Raw genomic sequence first — 24,744 nt, 5'->3', positions numbered from 1 at the left:
GTTGTGTAATAATAGCGAAGAAGTAAGACTGGTACATCTCATGTGGCTCCACTACTGTCTTTCGGAGCGTCTGTGCTTGGGCACTCACACAGGAATGTATGCTTCGCCTTAGAAAAATTTATTATTGAATCAAACCGATTTCATTGATGACCGCATTATTCTTTTCATTCCTCCTCTATTCCCTCATTTATATATTATAGATAATTATTCTTTTTCCTCTTCATAGCATGACATTCTACTGAACTCTTTCAATTTTTGCTCGCCTATATTCATGCAACAAAATTATAGATTTTTACCTCCATTTTCTGAACACATAAGCAAAGTCTGCCCGACTCTTGGCCAATCCCTGCGAGTGGGTAAGCGCCAAACTCATCAAGGACATCATCATCATCATCATCAAAAGGAGTGGGTGTTCACACAACGAGCAAGGAAAAGAAGAAAGAGAAAGGCATGAATCGGCGTTCTGGTACAACGGCCTTGGCAGAAGATTCGGAAACCATGTCCGAGCCGGTAAATATTTCTTTCTCTGCCTACTCACGGCGCAACCTCAAGAACGTACATTTATGGTCGTGTACCCATCAAATACGGCAGCTACATCGGCGTGTTCTTAATTCAGGTCCTGCATGCAGGGCGTTGAACCGAAGAGTTTTCGGGGTTCGGATCGGACTCATGTTCCGTCTTCTGCAAGTTCCTGTTCGGTTCAGGTTCAGCTCCGGAGCAAAAATATGACAGTTCGAACCGGTTCGTAACGGTTCAGAATTAGAACGAATATTTTTAGAAAACGTTTTTCGGGGCCTCACCCTCGAATTTATGAGAGCGATAGCTTGCCCTCACGTGACGCGGACCGATGTATCACTGATCTCTTTAATATTACTCAATACGTTCAATGCACTGGCGACCCGAAGCGCGCGCACCCGTATACTGTGATTGGTTTTTGAAAACCCACAGGCCCAATGCGTTCAAAACACATTTAATTGCATTTAGTTGCGACGGCTTTACCCCTACGTCCGCCACGTGCGTTGAACAGCTTGAAGGACCACATGGGAACTATGGCAACGACACAGGCCTTTGGGACAGATGTTACTATTGACGTAGCAAGGAGGAGGGGGTGTGTGTGTTCGAACCCCCTCCCCGAAATTTTCTGAGAGCCCCCCCTCCCTTCCCCACGGAACAGAAAGTTTCAGGAGGTGGACTCCGAAAGAGCCACATAGATGAAAGGAAAAGTTTGAATGCTAAAGCAAAGCGAGGGCTAGTGGCGGTCCGAAAGTGGGGTGGGGGGGGGATCCCCTCTCCCATGCACAGAACATTGCGGTCCGACTCATGGCGCGCCTCTACCTCATTCTGGATCGCGTTAACCATAACTGTTGAGGGGGCACCAGCGCTAAAAGTTCCACACTCAGATAAAGATAGGACTAGTGCGTGCATAAAACTTGGAGGCATTGTTGCTCCCCACCAAGCCTTCGTGTCGTCCAAGAGCTTCTCATTTCTATTACTCGACCAAATCGTCGACCACGCTGCGTGGAAGAAAAGCATTCCGAAAATATTGCGATTTGCTTCTATAGGAAAAAACGACACACCCCCCTTTCTTTTTCTTCTTTTTCCTTCCCTTGTCTCTGACTTTCATTATGTTAATAAACTTGAGAACAGCTTGCTGTTACGCTAGTTTGTACACGCTGTGAAGATTACAGCGTGTACAAACTAGGCAAAAAAACGGGACAAGAAAGAAAGACCTACATAACGCTGATTTGCGCATAGCAAAGTATATCAAGAACGGGTTGCAGGGCCAGGGAAGCTGAGAGACCGCCGCAACAAACAGGCGGGAGGGCAGGTGGGTGAACATATCCCAGAAGACCACGCAGAAAGAGAAATACAGGAAGGTTAGGGGCCGCTGCAATACGATAGCGCATGAGCGCAGTCACGTGGCTTTATTTCATATTTCGCGGGCTCTCTTTAAACACCGAAAAAAATTTCCACGCAGCATGCACGTTGCCACAATAATTGGATCAGTCGTTTCCGAACCCGATCTACGACGCAACGAAGCGCACTTGGCCCTAAAGCGAATGTTGAAAATTTGCATAACTCATGTTGGTTAATTAGATATATTTAGCGGAATATAAAGAAAGATACTCTCCACGTGACGACAAACCATATGCCGTTGGTTTCATTCAGCTGCGGCAAACCACTTCTTTTAAATATTTGGCACAGAAAGAGGTGAAGAAATTCAAAAACGTTGGGAGGAGTGGTAGCTGTCGGCGGAGAACCGAAATATATTTCTCGCTACGCCACTGGGTCTTACCCATTCCAACCTGGTTCTGTTCTGTACAGCCTACAACCGAGCTCTAACGATATGCACCCATGAAGGTTTCGTTATTTCAGTGGCATGAAACTTCTACGCCGTCACGTTTTTGCAGCGAAGCTGTTATCTCGACGATATTACGAAAAAGCTAATTTAAGTTATATATGCCTGTTCTCACAATTTTCTGAAAAACAAAAAAGATCATTCACAACGTTTATATTTTGAGAAAATGTGGGCAATGTTCGGCGTGACATGAAAATGGAATTTGGAGCCTCTAGCTTATTTAGGTTCCCGTTTTCATGGGAGTCAATAAAGGGCAGCAGTTTCATATACTTATAGAAAATAAGGGTCATGCTGGCTGAGTGTGTCCTTTGCGTAGAATAATTATGTGCTGTGAAAATAATTACTCAACACTCTCTTTCTCAGAGTTTTCACGGTTATATGAGGCGTGTATATAGGGTGTCCCAGCTAACGCGTTAGCGAAGCTGTTCAACGAGAAAAAAATAATTAAGAAGCATGTCCTAATATACCATTTTTAAAGTGTTCGATCGTTAGACTTCTGACGACTGAACAATATAGGTCGTGTAATTGTATCCGTGTTTTCTTAATCTTTACTTTTGTTCGTTGAGCGGCTTGGCTATTGCGTTAGCTGCAGGACACATGGTATCATATAATTCGTTTTTCGGCATTCTCGCTGGACTATGCCAGGCAAGCTGTTTACGTTTCGTTGAAGCAGGAACCATGTTGTGCGTTATGTACAATATGTGTTTAATCTGCGTACTTTAATTACGGTCTTTGTAGAAGATAACTTGTTGAAGCGTTTCAGAAAGTACTTATCCACAATGTGTATCCCAATGTCCTAAGAGAACTACATATAATTCCGAGTTAGAATTCGGTGTTCATGGAGGAAGGGGGTTCAGTGTACGGCAGAGCTTTAACGTTACCGGCTTAAGTAGCGCCGCAAGCTCACCTTTTGTTTTACTGACGTTCTCTTGCGTTAATTGTACGAGTTTCGTAACAACGTAACTACACAACTTTGGTATAAACGAGCCATCTGTTCTTATTTTGTGAAAATAAGGCGAACATTGTGGGTGATGTACAGGCAGTGTGTCTGGGTTTATTGTGGCCTTTGAATAATGTATTCAAGTGCTGTGGAGCGTATAAAGGGCACAATATTTAGCCCGCTGCCGGCAAATCAAACCTAGCAAAAAATGGGGCGACCGCTATGGCAAAGCAGTACGGGAAGTAAAATGTGCGTGCATCAGATAGAGCCTTTGCAAAATATTCTTAAGCTAGTATTTGGAGATGTCATATACGACCGTTATCAGCACTGTTTCTCAACAAAGTCTACACCAAGTATATATTTCGTGGCCATGGAAAGCACAGTGAGTGCAGTATGTAGCGAGATCTTAACGTTTCTGGCTGGTTTTGGAGCGTTGAAAGTAACTGCTTCACCCTCGCTTTTTTCGGCATCGTACTGTACGTCACGCCAAACTTACCTGGCTAACAAATTAAGCACTTTCGCAGAAGTGACACAAGCAAACTATGGTTGTTCATGTTGACGTAGTCACCATGTTATTTTAATTATTATTTTTACCACATTGTACAGTATGCAAATAGTTTTCTTCGTCCTATCTTGTCCTCCTTTCACATACTCTGGCCCTGTCTGTTCTCCCCTCCCTCCCTCTCCCCAACTTACATAGCTAACCACCGTTCATATGTCAAAAGATGTAGACAGTGATAGCGCGGTAAGCAGTAATTTTAATTACTTTCTTTTTCTTAATTTCTTTTACTTAAAATGAACAATCAATTACTATTACGTACACAAGGCTTACATTCGGTAGAAAAAGGGGGTAGATCGTGTATGATGCGTAGGCAAAGTCAGAAGTGTGTTGGTTAATTGCGGCTTTTCCAATAAATTATGTATTCAAGCGCTCCGGACAGTTTGTTGTAGATGTGTTTTACGAATAGCGCAATTTTTACATAGCTGCCTTGGGAGAAGACTAAATGTCCCTAAAACCAAATTTCTCGGAAATGGAGTTCGCCTCTGTGATAAATTTGTATGCGAAGTTGAATGTGTGTGTATCCGAAATCGAATGTGTGAGAAAGAGCCAGTAAATGCGTCTGTCAGTTAACTTTACAATTGCCAGCCATACACGTTATTATCAATCACACATGGTGAAGCAAGAATTATCTGAATATAAATTCCCTGAAAATATATACATCTCTAGATAATGCAGTGACAAAAAATTGGAGGACGCTTAAGTTTCGCCTTCAAGAGTGGAACGCGATAACATTCAAAGACCCCCGACTGCTTTTCATGTGTTTACCGGGAAACGCTGGCGGCTAACGCTATGCACGACGGCCAGCTTTCTAGTAGAAATGCGGCCTCTTGCGTGGGTCGACCTCCTGTTATTGTTTCGCACGTTTAATATTTCAGTCTGAGCAGGGCTAACATAAGAGATACGCGCTGTCGGTGTTTTCTTTTTTTTTCATGACATTTGTTTGTGGGCTGCCTTTCTCGAAAATTTCCAGGAATAACTTTGTAAAGAATGTAAGACAAGGTGTGAGCAACTTTGGTGATAGAAGATCTTTAGTGGCGGATAGAATATTTACGGCAATTTTCGCTCACGGGACGCCAACGCCGGCTGCGACGCCGACACCGGATTTTCTGGGACACGAGGCCCTGAACGCTGTCGCGTTGAAAGGCAATCAGTGCCTGAAATAAGTCCCTGTACAGTAGCAGTAGTACCGCGATTATAGACGCTTGCTACAACTTCAATAATTAAACAATTAATACTATTGGTGTATGTCTACAGTAAAGTTTATCGCCAGCTAAGGCAATAGGTAATAGTGTTCTCGAGATTATACACATCAAAGTGCAGTCAATATAGAAGACTAGCAATATTGCTAGTCTGTTAAATAAAACAAAAAGAAAACGTCAGCAGATGTTTTCGACCTTGCAAAATTGCAATTTCCAGCGAAGCTGTCTTTTTCGAGCTGTTGAAATAAGAGTTTTAGTTTCCTGTAATTATACAACCTAAAAGATTGGTCGGTTCCATTTGAAAACTTGCCCGCATGTAACGCTTTCGAGCACTCATTTTTAGGAATGCTTGAAAGTCATCAACACACATTTTACTCCACCAGAAGATTAACCATAGCTAATGGCATAGCATCCTTCTCCGCCCCCCCCCCCCCCCCACTTTTCTTGCTAGAGTTGTTCTCGGTTTCGTTCCCAGATCTCCTAGAGCAGCAGCGATATAAATTCTACTTTGTTCGTAAAACACATTGATAAAGCTCTGGGTCACTTGCATGCGTAATTTACTGCAAATGTCGTACTTTGTCCCTTTAACTTGGCCTACACATTACCCACAACATGCCCCTTACTTTCGCCAAATATAAGCAAGATGCCTTGATTAGTTCAACGAGGACCTCACAGAAACGAACTTCAAACGCCTTATGACGCATGAAAATAGGAAAGGAAAAGCGAGAGTTCAGCAATTATTTTCGAGGCTTCTAAGTGGACCAGTAACATCAAAATTTTGGCAGACATGGCACTCACCCTGACAAAGCCTCCCATTTCCACGAAATATAAGCATGTTCGACCTTGCAGACAGCTATGTCAGCTATGTAATCAGCTAGACAGCTATGTAATCGACAGCTATGTCGGTACAATGGGAGGTATAGCTGATAGCGGCCATGTCACACATTCTAAAACTTGATTAAGACATTCATGACAACGGGGACATAATAAAATAAAGTTTGTACGCTTTAGTCTGTGCAATGTACGAATGTATAAACGAAAATGTGCAAGGCGAAATTTACAGTCAGTGATACAAAGCAGTGTGTTTAGTCAGTACAAATGACATATATGAATATACAGTATATAACAGATATACATAGTTATTTTCCATTGCTGAAAAATTTATCATATGACATTCTGTTAACATACGAAAACATAGCAAATAAAGGTGTGTATAAATGCCTTGCTGTACAGTGGGGGGCAAGTGCCTCCCTCACCTACCCCCCCCCTTTTTTTTTCGGCAAGTGCGCCAATGAGTTCGTCCGTTGGTGGGTGAGCGCGGCGTGCCCATTGCTGCGGAACATCCGGGGCACCATGCACCACATATCATGTCAGTGGCATTTGTATAAGAAAACAGTTTCTTGAAGCTACGAAGGAAGAAGGGCAGACGAAGAACGCTTTTAAAGCAAATCTTTCTTTAACTTGCAACACTTCATGCTGTAAACAGAAATTATTCTGCGGCTGGTCCTTCCTTCTAGGCGACGCTGGTTCGCGGAAAGGCTCCTTTCTAGAGTCGCACAGCTTGCGGAAAGGGTTTTCATGCACACACGCAAAGGGGCCTGTGAACACTGCAGGGCACTTGCCAGACCGGTCATCCACTCGATACAACCGTGGCAAATTAGGCATCCATCCTTCGTTCCGGTTGAGCAGGGTCCTTCGAGCGTCCTTTACACCCGGGGTGTTACATGTCAACCCTAACAGGGGACAACCTCGCTCTCGGCGACATCAACAAGCCCCGTCCTATGCCACGGCGGCAACACTGATGCAGAGACATGAAGCGACACCGAGTGTGTTAACATTTAGGACAGCTGTTGTGAAAATGAAGAGCAGCTGGTGATTTCGGCAAGTTTAATATGACCCGAATGTCATGCATGGACAAGAACAAGTTTAGCTTCATTGGCATATTATTTGTACGTTTGCCGTATGTATTTTGGTTTCATATTATAAATGCGTGTTGTTTGTTCTCCTCTATGTTCATGTCGTTGTCTCATGCGCCGACAATCGTGCTCGGTGTGGCATGCACAAGGCTGCTCGGCGGCAACGTTAGTGCGTGTGCGCGCACAACGCTTCGTGTGTAGCTTGTTCTCCCCTATGTTTATGTTGTCCCATGCGCCGAGAACCGTGCTCGGTGTGGCATGCACAATGCTGCTCAGCGTGAACGCTCTGTGTGTTGTTTGTTCTCCTCTATGTTCATGTCGTTGTCTCATGCGCCGACAATCGTGCTCGGTGTGGCATGCACAAGGCTGCTCGGCGGTAACGTTAGTGCGTGTGCGCGCACAACGCTCCGTGTGTAGCTTGTTCTCCCCTATGTTTATGTTGTCCCATGCGCCGAGAACCGTGCTCGGTGTGGCATGCGCAATGCTGCTCAGCGTGAACGCTCTGTGTGTTGTTTGTTCTCCTCTATGTTCATGTCGTTGTCTCATGCGCCGACAGTCGTGCTCGGTGTGGCATGCACAAGGCTGCTCGGCGGTAACGTTAGTGCGTGTGCGCGCTAAACGCTTCGTGTGTGGCTTGTTCTCCCCTATGTTTATGTTGTCCCATGCGCCGAGAACCGTGCTCGGTGTGGCATGCGCAATGCTGCTCAGCGTGAACGTTCTGTGTGTTGTTTGTTCTCCTCTATGTTCATGTCGTTGTCTCATGCGCCGACAATCGTGCTCGGTGTGGCATGCACAAGGCTGCTCGGCGGTAACGTTAGTGCGTGTGCGCGCACAACGCTCCGTGTGTAGCTTGTTCTCCCCTATGTTTATGTTGTCCCTTGCGCCGAGAACCGTGCTCGGTGTGGCATGCGCAATGCTGCTCAGCGTGAACGCTCTGTGTGTTGTTTGTTCTCCTCTATGTTCATGTCGTTGTCTCATGCGCCGACAGTCGTGCTCGGTGTGGCATGCACAAGGCTGCTCGGCGGCAACGTTAGTGCGTGTGCGCGCACAACGCTTCGTGTGTAGCTTGTTCTCCCCTATGTTTATGTTGTCCCATGCGCCGAGAACCGTGCTCGGTGTGGCATGCGCAATGCTGCTCAGCGTGAACGCTCTGTGTGTTGTTTGTCCTCCTCTATGTTCATGTCGTTGTCTCATGCGCCGACAATCGTGCTCGGTGTGGCATGCACAAGGCTGCTCGGCGGTAACGTTAGTGCGTGTGCGCGCACAACGCTCCGTGTGTAGCTTGTTCTCCCCTATGTTTATGTTGTCCCATGCGCCGAGAACCGTGCTCGGTGTGGCATGCGCAATGCTGCTCAGCGTGAACGCTCTGTGTGTTGTTTGTTCTCCTCTATGTTCATGTCGTTGTCTCATGCGCCGACAGTCGTGCTCGGTGTGGCATGCACAAGGCTGCTCGGCGGTAACGTTAGTGCGTGTGCGCGCTAAACGCTTCGTGTGTGGCTTGTTCTCCCCTATGTTTATGTTGTCCCATGCGCCGAGAACCGTGCTCGGTGTGGCATGCGCAATGCTGCTCAGCGTGAACGCTCTGTGTGTTGTTTGTACTTCTCTATGTTCATGTCGTTGTCTCATGCGCCGACAATCGTGCTCGGTGTGGCATGCACAAGGCTGCTCGGCGGTAACGTTAGTGCGTGTGCGCGCACAACGCTCCGTGTGTAGCTTGTTCTCCCCTATGTTTATGTTGTCCCATGCGCCGAGAACCGTGCTCGGTGTGGCATGCGCAATGCTGCTCAGCGTGAACGCTCTGTGTGTTGTTTGTTCTCCTCTATGTTCATGTCGTTGTCTCATGCGCCGACAGTCGTGCTCGGTGTGGCATGCACAAGGCTGCTCGGCGGTAACGTTAGTGCGTGTGCGCGCTAAACGCTTCGTGTGTGGCTTGTTCTCCCCTATGTTTATGTTGTCCCATGCGCCGAGAACCGTGCTCGGTGTGGCATGCGCAATGCTGCTCAGCGTGAACGCTCTGTGTGTTGTTTGTTCTCCTCTATGTTCATGTCGTTGTCTCATGCGCCGACAGTCGTGCTCGGTGTGGCATGCACAAGGCTGCTCGGCGGTAACGTTAGTGCGTGTGCGCGCTAAACGCTTCGTGTGTGGCTTGTTCTCCCCTATGTTTATGTTGTCCCATGCGCCGAGAACCGTGCTCGGTGTGGCATGCGCAATGCTGCTCAGCGTGAACGCTCTGTGTGTTGTTTGTTCTCCTCTATGTTCATGTCGTTGTCTCATGCGCCGACAGTCGTGCTCGGTGTGGCATGCACAAGGCTGCTCGGCGGTAACGTTAGTGCGTGTGCGCGCTAAACGCTTCGTGTGTGGCTTGTTCTCCCCTATGTTTATGTTGTCCCATGCGCCGAGAACCGTGCTCGGTGTGGCATGCGCAATGCTGCTCAGCGTGAACGCTCTGTGTGTTGTTTGTACTTCTCTATGTTCATGTCGTTGTCTCATGCGCCGACAATCGTGCTCGGTGTGGCATGCACAAGGCTGCTCGGCGGTAACGTTAGTGCGTGTGCGCGCACAACGCTCCGTGTGTAGCTTGTTCTCCCCTATGTTCGTGTTGTCCCATGCGCCGAGAACCATGCTCGGTGTGGCATGCGCAATGCTGCTCAGTGGGAACGCTCTGTGTGTTGTTTGTTCTCCTCTATGTTCATGTCGTTCTCATGCGCCGACAATCGTACTTGGTGTGGCATGCGCAAGGCTGCTCAGCGGGAACGCTACTATGTGTGCGCACAGCGCTCCGTGTGTAGCTTGTTCTTCCCTATGTTCATGTTGTCCCATGCGCCGAGAACCATGCTCGGTGTGGCATGCGCAATGCTGCTCAGCGGGAACACTCTGTGTGTTGTTTGTTCTCCTCTATGTTCATGTCGTTCTCATGCGCCGACAATCGTACTTGGTGTGGCATGCGCAAGGCTGCTCAGCGGGAACGCTACTATGTGTGCGCACAGCGCTCCGTGTGTAGCTTGTTCTTCCCTATGTTCATGTTGTCCCATGCGCCGAGAACCATGCTCGGTGTGGCATGCGCAATGCTGCTCAGTGGGAACGCTCTGTATGTTGTTCGTTCTCCTCCATGTTCATGTCGTTCTCATGCGCCGACAATCGTACTTGGTGTGGCATGCGCAAGGCTGCTCAGCGGGAACGCTACTATGTGTGCGCACAGCGCTCCGTGTGTAGCTTGTTCTTCCCTATGTTCATGTTGTCCCATGCGCCGAGAACCATGCTCGGTGTGGCATGCGCAATGCTGCTCAGTGGGAACGCTCTGTGTGTTGTTTGTTCTCCTCTATGTTCATGTCGTTCTCATGCGCCGACAATCGTACTTGGTGTGGCATGCGCAAGGCTGCTCAGCGGGAACGCTACTATGTGTGCGCACAGCGCTCCGTGTGTAGCTTGTTCTCCCCTATGTTCATGTTGTCCCATGCGCCGAGAACCATGCTCGGTGTGGCATGCGCAATGCTGCTCAGCGGGAACGCTCTGTGTGTTGTTTGTTCTCCTCTATGTTCATGTCGTTCTCATGCGCCGACAATCGTACTTGGTGTGGCATGCGCAAGGCTGCTCAGCGGGAACGCTACTATGTGTGCGCACAGCGCTCCGTGTGTAGCTTGTTCTTCCCTATGTTCATGTTGTCCCATGCGCCGAGAACCATGCTCGGTGTGGCATGCGCAATGCTGCTCAGCGGGAACACTCTGTGTGTTGTTTGTTCTCCTCTATGTTCATGTCGTTCTCATGCGCCGACAATCGTACTTGGTGTGGCATGCGCAAGGCTGCTCAGCGGGAACGCTACTATGTGTGCGCACAGCGCTCCGTGTGTAGCTTGTTCTTCCCTATGTTCATGTTGTCCCATGCGCCGAGAACCATGCTCGGTGTGGCATGCGCAATGCTGCTCAGCGGGAACACTCTGTGTGTTGTTTGTTCTCCTCTATGTTCATGTCGTTCTCATGCGCCGACAATCGTACTTGGTGTGGCATGCGCAAGGCTGCTCAGCGGGAACGCTACTATGTGTGCGCACAGCGCTCCGTGTGTAGCTTGTTCTTCCCTATGTTCATGTTGTCCCATGCGCCGAGAACCGTGCTCGGTGTGGCATGCGCAATGCTGCTCAGCGTGAACGCTCTGTGTGTTGTTTGTTCTCCTCTATGTTCATGTCGTTGTCTCATGCGCCGACAATCGTGCTCGGTGTGGCATGCACAAGGCTGCTCGGCGGTAACGTTAGTGCGTGTGCGCGCACAACGCTCCGTGTGTAGCTTGTTCTCCCCTATGTTTATGTTGTCCCATGCGCCGAGAACCGTGCTCGGTGTGGCATGCGCAATGCTGCTCAGCGTGAACGCTCTGTGTGTTGTTTGTTCTCCTCTATGTTCATGTCGTTGTCTCATGAGCCGACAGTCGTGCTCGGTGTGGCATGCGCAATGCTGCTCAGCGTGAACGCTCTGTGTGTTGTTTGTTCTCCTCTATGTTCATGTCGTTGTCTCATGCGCCGACAATCGTGCTCGGTGTGGCATGCACAAGGCTGCTCGGCGGTAACGTTAGTGCGTGTGCGCGCACAACGCTCCGTGTGTAGCTTGTTCTCCCCTATGTTTATGTTGTCCCATGCGCCGAGAACCGTGCTCGGTGTGGCATGCGCAATGCTGCTCAGCGTGAACGCTCTGTGTGTTGTTTGTTCTCCTCTATGTTCATGTCGTTGTCTCATGAGCCGACAGTCGTGCTCGGTGTGGCATGCACAAGGCTGCTCGGCGGTAACGTTAGTGCGTGTGCGCGCTAAACGCTTCGTGTGTGGCTTGTTCTCCCCTATGTTTATGTTGTCCCATGCGCCGAGAACCGTGCTCGGTGTGGCATGCGCAATGCTGCTCAGCGTGAACGCTCTGTGTGTTGTTTGTACTTCTCTATGTTCATGTCGTTGTCTCATGCGCCGACAATCGTGCTCGGTGTGGCATGCACAAAGCTGCTCGGCGGTAACGTTAGTGCGTGTGCGCGCCAAACGCTCCGTGTGTAGCTTGTTCTCCCCTATGTTCGTGTTGTCCCATGCGCCGAGAACCATGCTCGGTGTGGCATGCGCAATGCTGCTCAGTGGGAACGCTCTGTGTGTTGTTTGTTCTCCTCTATGTTCATGTCGTTCTCATGCGCCGACAATCGTACTTGGTGTGGCATGCGCAAGGCTGCTCAGCGGGAACGCTACTATGTGTGCGCACAGCGCTCCGTGTGTAGCTTGTTCTTCCCTATGTTCATGTTGTCCCATGCGCCGAGAACCATGCTCGGTGTGGCATGCGCAATGCTGCTCAGCGGGAACACTCTGTGTGTTGTTTGTTCTCCTCTATGTTCATGTCCTTCTCATGCGCCGACAATCGTACTTGGTGTGGCATGCGCAAGGCTGCTCAGCGGGAACGCTACTATGTGTGCGCACAGCGCTCCGTGTGTAGCTTGTTCTCCCCTATGTTCATGTTGTCCCATGCGCCGAGAACCATGCTCGGTGTGGCATGCGCAATGCTGCTCAGCGGGAATGCTCTGTGTGTTGTTTGTTCTCCTCTATGTTCATGTTGTTCTCATGCGCCGACAATCGTACTTGGTGTGGCATGCGCAAGGCTGCTCAGCGGGAACGCTACTATGTGTGCGCACAGCGCTCCGTGTGTAGCTTGTTCTTCCCTATGTTCATGTTGTCCCATGCGCCGAGAACCGTGCTCGGTGTGGCATGCGCAAGGCTGCTCAGTGGGAACGCTCTGTATGTTGTTCGTTCTCCTCCATGTTCATGTCGTTGTCTCATGCGCCGACAAGCGTGCTCAGTGTGGCATGCGAAAGGCTGCTCAGCGGAAACGCTAGTGTGTGTGCGCACAGCGCTCTGTGTGTTGTTTGTTCTCCTCTATGTTCATGTCGTTGTCTATGCACGGTGTCACGCGTACACAGGTAAACATGAATAGATCTCGCTCGATGAGCACGTAAACTCGCTGTGAAAATTGTGGAGTTAGGAATCGCGGCAGCAACCGCGAGCCAATTGACCTCCGTGCATCTGTCGCTTCAACGCGAACGAAACGCCGAAAGCACAGCGCATACGATGCTACCGGCACTACGCGCAGTCTGCAAACATCCCAGATCGCTCTGAAGATGAGGCTCGCGGGGGCGCTCCCGTTGGCCACGTCGCAGACCGGTTTCAAAACACACGAGCGCCGGAAACGCGTCCTTAAGGCGTTCGCCAAAGGCGTCTGCTACGGCGTCTGCGATTCGCGTGGCCAATGCCGCAGTAGACGCGGTGGTTGTCTCCACCATTTCTTTCTCTATGTCTCCACTCTGTACGGAGCTGCGGGCGAGGTGGACGTCGATGCACCCTAGCCACAGAGAAGCCGCCAGAGAAGAACGCCCCTCCTCCCTCTCCTGACCTCCCTGCCTCGCGCGCCACAGGAGAGGGCACGCATCCGGGCCGCGTTCCTCGCTCGCGCACGCGAGATTGAACCGCGTTCGCCTGCTCACCGGCTCACATGCTTTCACTCATACGGAACCTGAGGGCGACGGTGACGGCGACGGCAGAAATGCGCTTGGAGTGTCCATATAGTTGCTGTCGCAATAACATACAAATGTGTGTGTGTGTGTGTGCTGTTAGATACGGGGCCGTTTCCTGAGCCTACTTCGAGTTCACCAGACCACATCGAATCGCACCACAGCTAATTGAGGAGCGAAGAAACACGGATGCCACATTCCTGAGGCACGACACGTGCAAACAAGTTGGCAGACCCCACTTCGTGTGCAGCCGGTGGAGCTATTCACTGCTTGGCTCTTCCCGAAAGTAAAGCGAGAGCCTGGCACTGTGGCGGGTAAAGTGGGTCACGAAGCAAGACGGCTGTAATGCGCCGTGACAACCTGTCGGCGTCGCCCCCTACCCTCTATGGTGACGGCGCACTGCAAGTCAGCAAGGCAAGACCGCAGGGGGACCAAGGAGCGACTCTCTTCGCCGGGTGTGACTCCATCGCACGGGCGCCTACCATTGGCCGAAAATGACGACACCCGAGCGGGCTCGCCGATTGGCCGAAAATGGCGTCACCTGAGCGGGCTCTCCCATTGGCCGAACGTTACGTGTCTTATCGACACCGAAGGGCTTAAAAGACGCAGACCGGGAGCAGCAGAGGAGCATTCCTAGAGCATTCCCTTGATTCATCTCTCTCGAACTTCTTGCGACGGGCCGCAGCGTCCGAGTTGCTGCCGGCCCGTAATGACTCTAAGACTGTTAATTGACTCTCTCTGTAAATAATGTAAATAAACCTCCCAAGTTTTTCATCCCGACGTCCTCCTCAACTCCTACAACTGGTGGCAGCGGTGGGATCGCCCCCAATGCAACAGCTGGTGGCAGCGCTACGGATCAACCTTCGTCGAGAGAAATCCAGAGGAACCCCGGAACAGCGAAAAAGAGCCTTCGTCCAAAGGAGTCGCGAGGAACCGGGAAGAGCGAAGCAGAGAGAGCCTTCGTCGAAAGAGGTCCTAAGAAACTGGGAGTAGCGAAGAAGACCAATGAACCAGATGGCAGGGTGCTGCAACCGTAAGTGAGTGCGTGGTTTTTTTCCTTTTGATTCGCCAGACTCAAATGTTGTGTGTTCATTTTGATAGTTCTGGGAATCGGGAATTTGTTGCATTGTGTGTTTGCACAAATTAATTAAGGAAAACAGTTCTAACCACCAGTCGGGGCAGCTGCCATGGATCTTAGAAGGTTGACGAGCTTAGACTTGTTGGTTAAAGCCGCTGCATCCACGCGCCACCGCCGCTTTCTTGGTCGGCGGAAACGTGTATGGAGGGGCTTTATATTGGTGTGCGACGATTTGGGAGTTGAGGCGGACGAACAGATGAAAACGCCAGCTATCATAAAGGCGATTCAAGATAGTGGCAACGATGATAAAAGCATTGAGCTTGCTTGGGAGCTAATACAAGAACCACGGGAGCGTGAGCGTCGGGAACGTGAGCGGGAGCGTCGTGAACGTAAGAGTGAGTGTAAGCGTCAAGAACGCGAGAATGAACGTGAACGTGATTATCACGAACGTAAGCAAAAGGACGAGAAAGAGATAGCAGGATTGGAAAAACAGATACAATATTTTCAGCAGTTAAAGGCACAGAGACAACGGCTGTCTGAAAATTCTGTAGGTAGTGCAAAGCAAAAGAATGAGGAAGTATCTAGCGCATTTTCGCCAAAAGCCGACGAGTAGTGCCTGTGAGATTGGCTGCACATTCATAGGTGAAGGGAAAAGGCTAGCTGCTAACGATGCCTTAGTGGCAACAGAGGCCGTTAAAGGCCGTAGTGAAAGCGACGAGATGCTGTGCCAACAGAGGACTGTAGAGACAGCTAGGCCAGCTGCGAACAAATTGGCACAGTTACCGCGCGTGTGCGTCGCTTGTAATGTTAGCGAAGTACAGAGTACTGCTGACCCGACAGACGCGAGCACCCATGTCAGGTCAGATCTGCGTGCCGAAGTGAAGCGCCAGCTGGACGATGCAGTTGAGGGTAGTTCTCAGGATTGCGAGCTACGTAGCTCAAGAGAAGACAACTGCATTGTTCAGGGATCGGTGCAGCTCTCCGACAATCTAGATAGCCTAGAGAAGGATGATTCAGTTATTAATCATTCGGACTGTGCGCGTGAGACAGCGATCGGTACCGACGGGCTGTGTGCCGATGCACAGCGTGAGCTGGGCAATGCAGTAGAGGGCAGTTCGCAAGAGTGCGAGTTGCATAACTCGAGTAAAGCCTGCTGCATTGTTCAAGAGTCGGTTGAGCTGTCCGCCAGTCGAGGCAGAGAGAGTGTTGATTTAAATGTAAATCAATCAGACTGTGCGGGTAAGAGACCGATCCGGGCCGACGAAATGTGTAACGACCAGCACGAGGCGCGAGAGAGCGACGTGAAAGAGAATTCACAGAAAAAGCGCCGCAGAAAGAAGCGCGCTAAAGATCGGAATGCGGTGACTAATGTAGCGCCGCCAAAGACGGCGACAGGCGCGAAAAGGCAGGGCGCGGAGAAAAGAAAGGTGCGGTCGTAACTAACGATGTTGACGCATCCTAAACGTTCGAGCCACAGGTCAAAAAGAGACCGCGAAGCATGTTCTGCACGGACGCGGACAAAGGGCACGGGGCAGTTAAATTCCTCGTTGTTCCGTCGTTCTTTTCAAAACTCAGCGTGTAGTAAGAAGAAGCGCAAGGTGGCAAGACGAGACCAGGTGGGGAGTAGCGACGCGGTCAATCGAGTTCGTGTTGAAAGCGGGGCGCCAGGACGCAAATTGGCACGGGACTGTAACGTCTTGGGGGAGCTGATGGTGAGTCAGCCCTTTTGATGTTCCTCGGTATCCAGGGTAGCTTTCGGACCGCGACCACCTCGAGTACGGTTCACAAGTGAGTCAGTCGAAAACGTTTGGAACGGGAGGCAAACAGAGCTTCCGTAGAAGTAAAACATTCTGTTTTGTTTTATTTTTTGAGCATCGGATAATTTTCGCGATTTAAGTTTCTTTCAATATGTAAGGTATGAGCTTTGTTTGTGTTTTGTTCGAGAAGCTCGAGATTTGAAAGACGCGTTTTTTAGTAAACATGTAGTATCGCGAGGTGTTCATTAATAAGTAGATAGAATTTCTTTTTTTGTGTGTGAGTAACCTGAGGGTCAAGGTTATCGGCGAGAGGCCTATCGTAACGCGCGTGTGTTTTAGTTAACCTTCTTTTTCTTTATAAGCGTTTTTTTATTTTCTAAGGTTAACCGCGTAGTTTTCAGTGAGTGCATGATGTGCACTGAGAAGCGTTCTTAGTTCCATTGGCGCGTGTCCTGTGTGGACGGACGGAAGCATATTTTTGACTCGGTTGCTCGTGTGTGTTGAGGGCAGCCGTATTCTGACTTGTTTAGTGAGCGTGCGTGGAACGAGTTATTGGCGGACGCATATTTTTTTTAAGGGTTTTGCGGAGTGCGTAAGTTACGCAAATTAAGTTGCTCGTTTAAGGTACGTGTCCTGTATGGACTAGAGAAACACACGTGAGTAGGCGTAATGAAAAGTTTGCCTACGACGCAAGTACGCGTTCTGAATAGTGACCACAAAGCTAGAGCGCTTGTGATTACGTACTTGTGAAGTTGACCAGACTGTTCAGTGGCACCAATACGTGCGATAAGTACGCCACTGCGATAGGTTGGAAACATGCTGTTCGTGTAGTTAGGCCACTTAAGTTATGTTCGGCTGTTTTCATTGTTTGTTTGCAACGGCAACGACCCATTGTTTTGCTACAACAATGACACTCTGGTCTTGTCGGCATTCGGGGAGATATGGATAGCGGTTTGGAAGGGTAGTTGGAACTGCTTTGTCAAAATTGGGGAAATAAAAGATCAGGGTTCATTTTGACTCAGTAATAGCCTGGCGAGTCAGGGGTGAAGAGCCTGTGCTTACACGTGGTGCAGCGCTGTGTTGTTTTGTTTGTTTGACGTATGTTCTCCAGGGCCCAGGATCCCGAAGTTCGTCAAACGAGGCTCGACACCAGTACCCTGCAGTTCTTTTAGCGTTCCTCATGGCCAGCGAATTGAGTTCACCGGCCATTCCGAACTTCCGGGGCGAGGACGAGCTGTTAGATACGGGGCCGTTTCCTGAGCCTACTTCGAGTTCACCAGACCACATTGAATCGCACCACAGCTAATTGAGGAGCGAAGAAACACGGATGCCACATTCCTGAGGCACGACACGTGCAAACAAGTTGGCAGACCCCACTTCGTGTGCAGCCGGTGGAGCTATCCACTGCTTGGCTCTTCCCGAAAGTAAAGCGAGAGCCTGGCACTGTGGCGGGTAAAGTGGGTCCCGAAGCAAGACGGCTGTAATGCGCCGTGACAACCTGTCGGCGTCGCCCCCTACCCTCTATGGTGACGGCGCACTGCAAGTCAGCAAGGCAAGACCGCAGGGGAACCAAGGAACGACTCTCTTCGCCGGGTGTGACTCCATCGCACGGGCGCCTACCATTGGCCGAAAATGACGACACCCGAGCGGGCTCGCCGATTGGCCGAAAATGGCGTCACGTGAGCGGGCTCTCCTATTGGCCGAACGTTACGTGTCTTATCGACACCGAAGGGCTTAAAAGACGCAGACCGGGAGCAGCAGAGGAGCATTCCTAGAGCATTCCCTTGATTCATCTCTCTCGAACTTCTTGCGACGGGCCGCAGCGTCCGAGTTGCTGCCAGCCCGTAATGACTCTAAGACTGTTAATTGACTCTCACTGTAAATAATGTAAATAAACCTTCCAAGTTTTTCATCCCGACGTCCTTCTAAAATCCTACAGTGCGTGTGTGCGTGCGTGTGTGTGTGTCTGTGTGTGTGTGCGTGCGTGTGTGTGTGTGTGTGTGTGTGTGTGTGTGTGTGTGTGTGTGTGTGTGTGTGTGTGTGTGTGTGTGTGTGTGTGTGTGTGTGTGTGTGTGTGTGTGTGTGTGTGTGTGTGTGTGTGTGTGTGTGTGTGTGTGTGTGTGTGTGTGTGTGTGTGTGTGTGTGTGTGTGTGTGTAACCAGAGGCAGCGGTAGTGGAACCCGTAACCTCCTGTAACCGTGGCGGACCCTCAACACGTCTAATAAGTTGCTGTGTCGAATTTCTGGCGACTGTTTACAGGAGCACTGCTCGAGACGTAATGAAGAATTAAAAAAAACAAGCAGTTTCGGACGTTGTGCCATGTTTGTGTAAATCGGAAAACTCTATCGTAAATGCGGTTCTTGTTTAAACGGAGGCTGTCGATATTCTTAACTTTCTTGTATTACTGAAGATATGCATGGTTTCACCTGTCCTCTGACGCCCTCTTGCTTTCCCTCTTGGCCACCCACATTCGTGGTGTCATTTAATTGTGCAGGTGCTACGCAACAACGAGTTCAGTGGCATCAACAACCAGCAAGTCGTCCTCGCCAACAATGCGGCCAAGTAAGCAACGCGTCCTTCTGCGTGAATTAAGTGCTTGTAGCTCAGTTCAAGAGCGGGCTTATTCAGCGTTCGCTAGTGACACTCGTGGCCGCTCCCTCGGGGCAGCTTGGCGCGCATCCAGACAAGGAACGACACAGGCGAAGGCACGAAAACGCACCGTACCTTCCTTGTCTGTTACCTACAGGATGTGTCGGCTGGACGCGCGCCAAGCTGCACCAAGGGAAGGGCGCACTCTGTGAGTCGTTTTGAACGCTCTCTCTAGTCCAGCCAACACTTATAGCAAATGACAAATGGCACTAGTCGGTGCACATTCACAGTCTTCTTGCACTGCATGTTACACGGGAAAACATTTGCAAGAAACGACACAAACGAAGGTACGAATAAGGCGCGCTGTACCATCGTGTTATTCTTTCATATCGTCTAATCAGTGTTTAAAATAATTAAGGGGTGTGCCTGTGGGAGGCCTGGTCCCTCCTCTATATTTTAAGAAGGGGCTCCCCTTCCATAGGCAGGTGAACTGTAGCACTGCGGCACCCATTCGACAAGCGCTGGAGGTGATTTTATTACCAGTAGGGCCTTGTGCGGGGCAATTCTTACTCTCAAATTTTTCGATTAATCAAACGCGATTAATCGGTCGATGTGGCATGAGTAAAAACATTAAAGCAGATATTGTATAGCCGCATGCATTTTCCCGAATCACTGCATGTGACAGTCACCACCCTTGTTCAACTAAGATTCTTGGCTCAGCATACTGTTTCACGAGACACTTGAGCGTGAAGCTACGCGCTCGTGAATTAGTGAAAGTTCATCTTTTTTTCTTTAGGTTACCGGTTAAGTTTCATTCGTTTTCTTTTGTATTATGAGTGCTGTGTTATACCAAAGACGCGTGCATATTGTGTACATTTATAGGTAAGTAAGTGTGAAACCATAAAATATATTATTTTAGTGCCTGAGGTTGCCAATGAAGCAAGGCAACTATGTGTTGTGTTGCAGCTAGACTAATTTGCTTCACATATTGTTACGTGTAGCTGGAGCCCAATACTATATACAATTTATTTACAGGGAAGGGAAGCTAACGGAAGGCCAAAATGGCGACGCTATATCAAGCAGGCCCACATCGTCTTCTTCCTCCTCAGTGCAGCCTCACTGTGGCGGCTGTTCCGTAGCATCACCCCCGGCGGTAGAAGCACCGTCCCGGTGCTTAATCTACACATCCGCGGTGAAAGGTGTCTGGTATCGCTTCAGTCTCGCCACGTGAACGATGTCACTTGCAGCCGATGATGACGCTGACAGGTCGGCGGGGATGACTTCATACGTGACACCGGTCACTTGTCGCACCACACGGTATGGGCCAGTGTAGCGCGACAGCAGCTTTTCTGAAAGGCCCACACGTCGAATGGGTGACCAGAGAAGCACCAGAGAACCCGGAGTAAAGTGCACGTCGCGATGGTGGCAAACATAGAGGCGTCTCTGATGCTCCTGCGAGGCCTCGAGACGGGTGCGGGCGAGCTGGCGCGCGTGGTCGGCGTGTGCGATCGCGTCGCGGGCGTATTCAGTGGTTGAACATGTGGCCGAGGGCAACAAAGTGTCCAAGGGCAACGCGGGTTCTCGGCCATAGAGGAGCTAGAATGGTGAATAGCCGGTGGTGTCGTGACGCGATGAATTATACGCGAACGTCACATATGGTAAGTGAAGATCCCAGTCGTGGTGGTCGGTCGCAACGTACTTTGAAAGCATGACGGTGATGGTCCGGTTGAGGCGCTCCGTGAGGCCGTTGGTCTGTGGGTGGTAGGACGTGCTGAACTTGTGCTTTGTCGAGCAGGAGCGGAGGATGTCCTCGACGACTGCCGACAGAAAGATGCTGCCACGGTCAGTGAGTAATTGGCGTGGAGCACCACGCACTAAAATGATGTCATAGAGCAGAAAGTCAGCAACGTCAGTAGCACAACTTGTCGGAAGGGCTCTGGTGATTGCGTACCGCGTCGCACAATCAGTAGCGACGGCGACCCATTTATTTCTGGAGCCCGAGAGAGGAAACGGTCCAAGCAGGTCTAGACCAACACGGAAAAAGGGTTCCGGTGGGATGTCGATCGGCTGGAGACATCCAGCTGGAGGTGTGGAGGGCTTCTTCCGGCGTTGACAGGGCTCACAAGCGGCAACGTAGCGCCGCGCGGAGCGGGTGAGACCCGGCCAAAAGAATCGACGGCGCACACGGTCGTATGTGCGGGAGACGCCCAGGTGTCCAGCCAAGGGAGCGTCGTGAAGTTGTTGGAGGACAGTCGAACGCAGGTGTGATGGAATTACGAGCAGAAGGTCAAGGCCGTGTGGATCGAGATTGCGGCGGTATAATGTCCCCTCCTTAAGGAGAAACATCCGGGGAGAGGCGTGGCCAGGCGTTGACTCCAGATGGTCGATGAGGGCTTGTAATGAAGGATCGCGGCGTTGCTCGTTGCCTATTTCAAGCAACTGGGAGACAGAGAAAACGCAGGCGATGGCGTCCGCATCAGCCGGTTCGTCGACGGGGTAGCGGGACAAACAATCGGCATCCTGGTGCAAGCGTCCCGTCTTATATACCACGGAGAAGGTATATTCTTGCAGGCGTAATGCCCAGCGAGCGAGTCGTCCCGTGGGGTCCTTGAGTGAGGATAGCCAGCAAAGCGCGTGGTGATCAGTGATGAAACAGAAGGGGCGTCCGTACAAGTATGGACTAAACTTCGCAACAGCCCACACAAGAGCGAGGCACTCGCGCTCTGTGATTGAATAATTGCGCTCAGCGGGTGATAGAAGTCGGCTGGCATAGGCTATAACGCGGTCATGTCCACGCTGGCGTTGTGCTAACACTGCTCCTATGCCGTGACCACTGGCATCAGTTCGAACTTCCGTTGAGGCAGACGGGTCAAAGTGGGCCAGAATTGAAGCGTGGTAAGGAGAGTAGTGAGCTGCGAAAAAGATGCGGCATGGTCAGGTCCCCAAAAGAATGGGGCGTCTTTCTTCAAGAGGTCGGTAAGGGGACGTGCTATAGTCGCAAAGTTCTTCACAAAGCGTCGGAAATATGAGCACAGCCCTACGAAACTACGAACGTCTTTGGTAGACTTCGGAGCAGGAAAGTTCGTAACGGCGCGAATTTTGTCCGGATCAGGTCGCACGCCTCTGGCGTCCACGAGGTGTCCAAGGACGGTGATTTGGCGGCGAGCGAAGTGACATTTTGACGAGTTCAACTGGAGACCGTCGCGGCGAAACACGTCAAGAATCGCTGAAAGACGGTCTAGATGCGTGTCAAATGTGGGCGAATAAACGATGACGTCGTCCAGATAGCACAAACAGGTGGACCATTTGAACCCCTGAAGCAAAGAGTCCGTCATTCGTTCGAAGGTGGCGGGCGCGTTACAGAGACCGAAAGGCATCACCTTGAATTGATAAAGGCCGTCAGGGGTAATAAATGCAGTATTCTCTCGGTCCATGTCGTCGACGGATATCTGCCAGTAGCCGCACCGTAAGTCGATAGAAGAAAAATAGGTGGCACCGTACAAGCAGTCTAGAGCGTCATCAATACGTGGCAAAGGGTATACGTCCTTTTTTGTGATTTGTTCAGGTGGCGATAATCTACACAAGAACGCCACGTTCCATCCTTCTTTTTGACATGTACGACGGGAGAAGCCCAGGGACTACAGGAAGGCTCGATAATGTCCTTTGCAAGCATCTTTTTGACTTCCTGTTGGATAACAGCTCGTTCGGACACAGAAACACGATATGGACGTCGGTGAATAGGGTTCGCATCGCCAGTATTTATGCGATGGGTCACGACGGACGTTTGACCTAAGGGTCGATTGTCAAAGTCAAAAATGTCGCGATAGCCGTCAAGAACGCGGCAAAGGGCTTCAGCTTGAACAGGTGTAAGGTCAGAGGAAACCATCTTCTCAATGTCGACGTCAGTACCGTGCGATGACGTCACGGTATGGGCTGAGCTGTGACGATCTTCCACTGTGAATGGCTCGATCTCATCATCCTGCAAAGCGCTAATTATAGCCAATGAAATCCCCTGAGGCAGAATTTGCGCGGTTAGCGCGAAATTGACAAGGGGAAGGCAGGTGCGGTTGCCAGTAATTGTCAGCACAGTGTGCGGCACGGTAACACCATGTGGAAGTATAACTGCCGGAATTGGTGTGACCACGTAATTACCGTCAGGTACAGCTGGTAAGGACAAGTCGACGTGTGTCACAGAGTGAGGCGGTAGGCGAATAAAATCCATGCAGGTCAGATGGCTTGGAAGCGGCTCCACAGGGTCGGCAAGAAGAGGCAAGTCAAGGCGAAGTGAGCCGTCCGAACATTCAATGAGGGCAGAATAATTGGCAAGAAAATCCAGACCGAGAATGAGTTCGTGAGGGCAATGCTCGATGACGGTGAAGAGAACGACGGTGTGTCTCTCAGCAATGGTGAGTCGGGCAGAACACATGCCAACAATAGCGACAGTCCCTCCGTCGGCGACTTGTACAACTCGGTTCGGGGCAGGCGTCAGAACTTTCTTGAGCCGACGGCGAAGAGCAGCACTCATAATGGACACGTGCGCCCCGGTGTCAATCAACGCGCACACAGGAACATTGTCGACGAGAACGTCCAAAAGATTCGTGTTCGTGGGTAAGGTGAAGCGAGGATTTCGTGCCAATGTCGTCTTTGCAGCTCCACCTCCAGAAGCTGCACTGTCTAGTTTTCCGGTCGGGGGTGCGGCGAGTAGGTCGGAGAAGGAGCACGGCGTGACGGGGGCGAACGAGATTGACGACGGGAGGAGAAGGCGAGCGGGAGTAGCGGGGTCGTGTCAGAGGTGTCGCAGGGTCAGATGATGGAACGGGCATAGAAGGGGCGAAGGAAAAGGACGCGCTAGAGGGGCGAGGGTGGTAATCAGGAGAATAGCGCATCGGAGAAGTCCAGCGGCTGCGGCAGTGGCGAGCGACATGTCCAATGCGTCGGCAATTAAAACAGATCGGCCTGTCGTCCACTGTTCGCCATTCGGAGGGGTTGCGCTGTCCGTAAGAGGAGTAAGAAGGGGACGTGCGGTGGGGACGTGCGAGGAGAAAGAGCTTCCGAGCGTATGGAACGAATGGATTGCAGGCCGACGTTGGACACTTCTTGACGGACGACGGCCTGGATCAAGGAGATTGTCACCGGAGAATGATCAGGTGACGGGAATGAAGGGGCCGCCGGTTGTGCCGCTTCGACCTCACGACGAATGATGCGGGTCAAGTTGTCACATTGCGACGGCTGGTGGAAGAGGTCGTCACAGGATGACGTAGCAGCTGTGTTGGGAAGTCTCGTGATGTGCTGGGATACCCGGCGGCTTTTAGCATGCTCAATACGGCGGCACTACTTGAGGATCGCATCGATGCTGGTGACGTTCGTAAACACCAGTAAATTGAAGGCGTCGTCAGCAATGCCTTTGAGGACTTGATTAACCTTATCGTCCTCAGACATGGTCGGGTCAGCCTTGGCACAAAGGGCCAAGACGTCGAGAATGTACGACACGTAGGACTCGGTCGACGTCTATACACGTGTGGCAAGGCTTTCATGGCATTGACTTGGCGACCAAACGGATTGCCAAAAAAATGGCTGTGGCTTAGCTAAGGTTAAGCCCAGGATGCGAAGCATACTAGCCTTTATTTTAGTTGTTGAACCACTGTTTAGCCTGGTGAACTGCTGTTGCTTGGCTATATTTGGTTCGGCTAGACGAAGAAACAACTCATGCGTTACTCCGCTTCGCCTTCAAGAGTGGAACGCGACAGCGTTCCCGTAGACCCGCCAAGGGAGACAATGGGCTACGGCGCAGCGACTACGCGCCCCGCATTGGACGCGGTGAGCGTCGA

The 24,744-nt window shown here is 50.6% G+C and overlaps 1 protein-coding gene across 3 annotated transcripts in view; it reads left to right on the top strand.

Moving 5' to 3' along the window:
• The first annotated feature begins 417 nt into the window (after positions 1-417).
• LOC129386103 (uncharacterized) overlaps positions 418-24,744 on the top strand; it is a 91,161-nt gene continuing 66,834 nt past the window's right edge. For all 3 annotated transcript variants that reach the window (XM_055073365.1, XM_055073364.1, XM_055073363.1), the window contains exons 1-2: positions 418-510; positions 18,822-18,889. In XM_055073365.1, coding sequence (XP_054929340.1) covers positions 451-510; positions 18,822-18,889 — 128 coding nt within the window. In that variant the 5' untranslated portion in view covers positions 418-450. The remainder of the gene's footprint in view (positions 511-18,821; positions 18,890-24,744) is intronic.

This window comes from Dermacentor andersoni, chromosome 4 (assembly GCF_023375885.2).
Source record: "Dermacentor andersoni chromosome 4, qqDerAnde1_hic_scaffold, whole genome shotgun sequence".
In the NCBI taxonomy this organism is placed as follows: domain Eukaryota; kingdom Metazoa; phylum Arthropoda; class Arachnida; order Ixodida; family Ixodidae; genus Dermacentor; species Dermacentor andersoni.
This window is presented reverse-complemented; position numbering and strand designations above follow the sequence as displayed.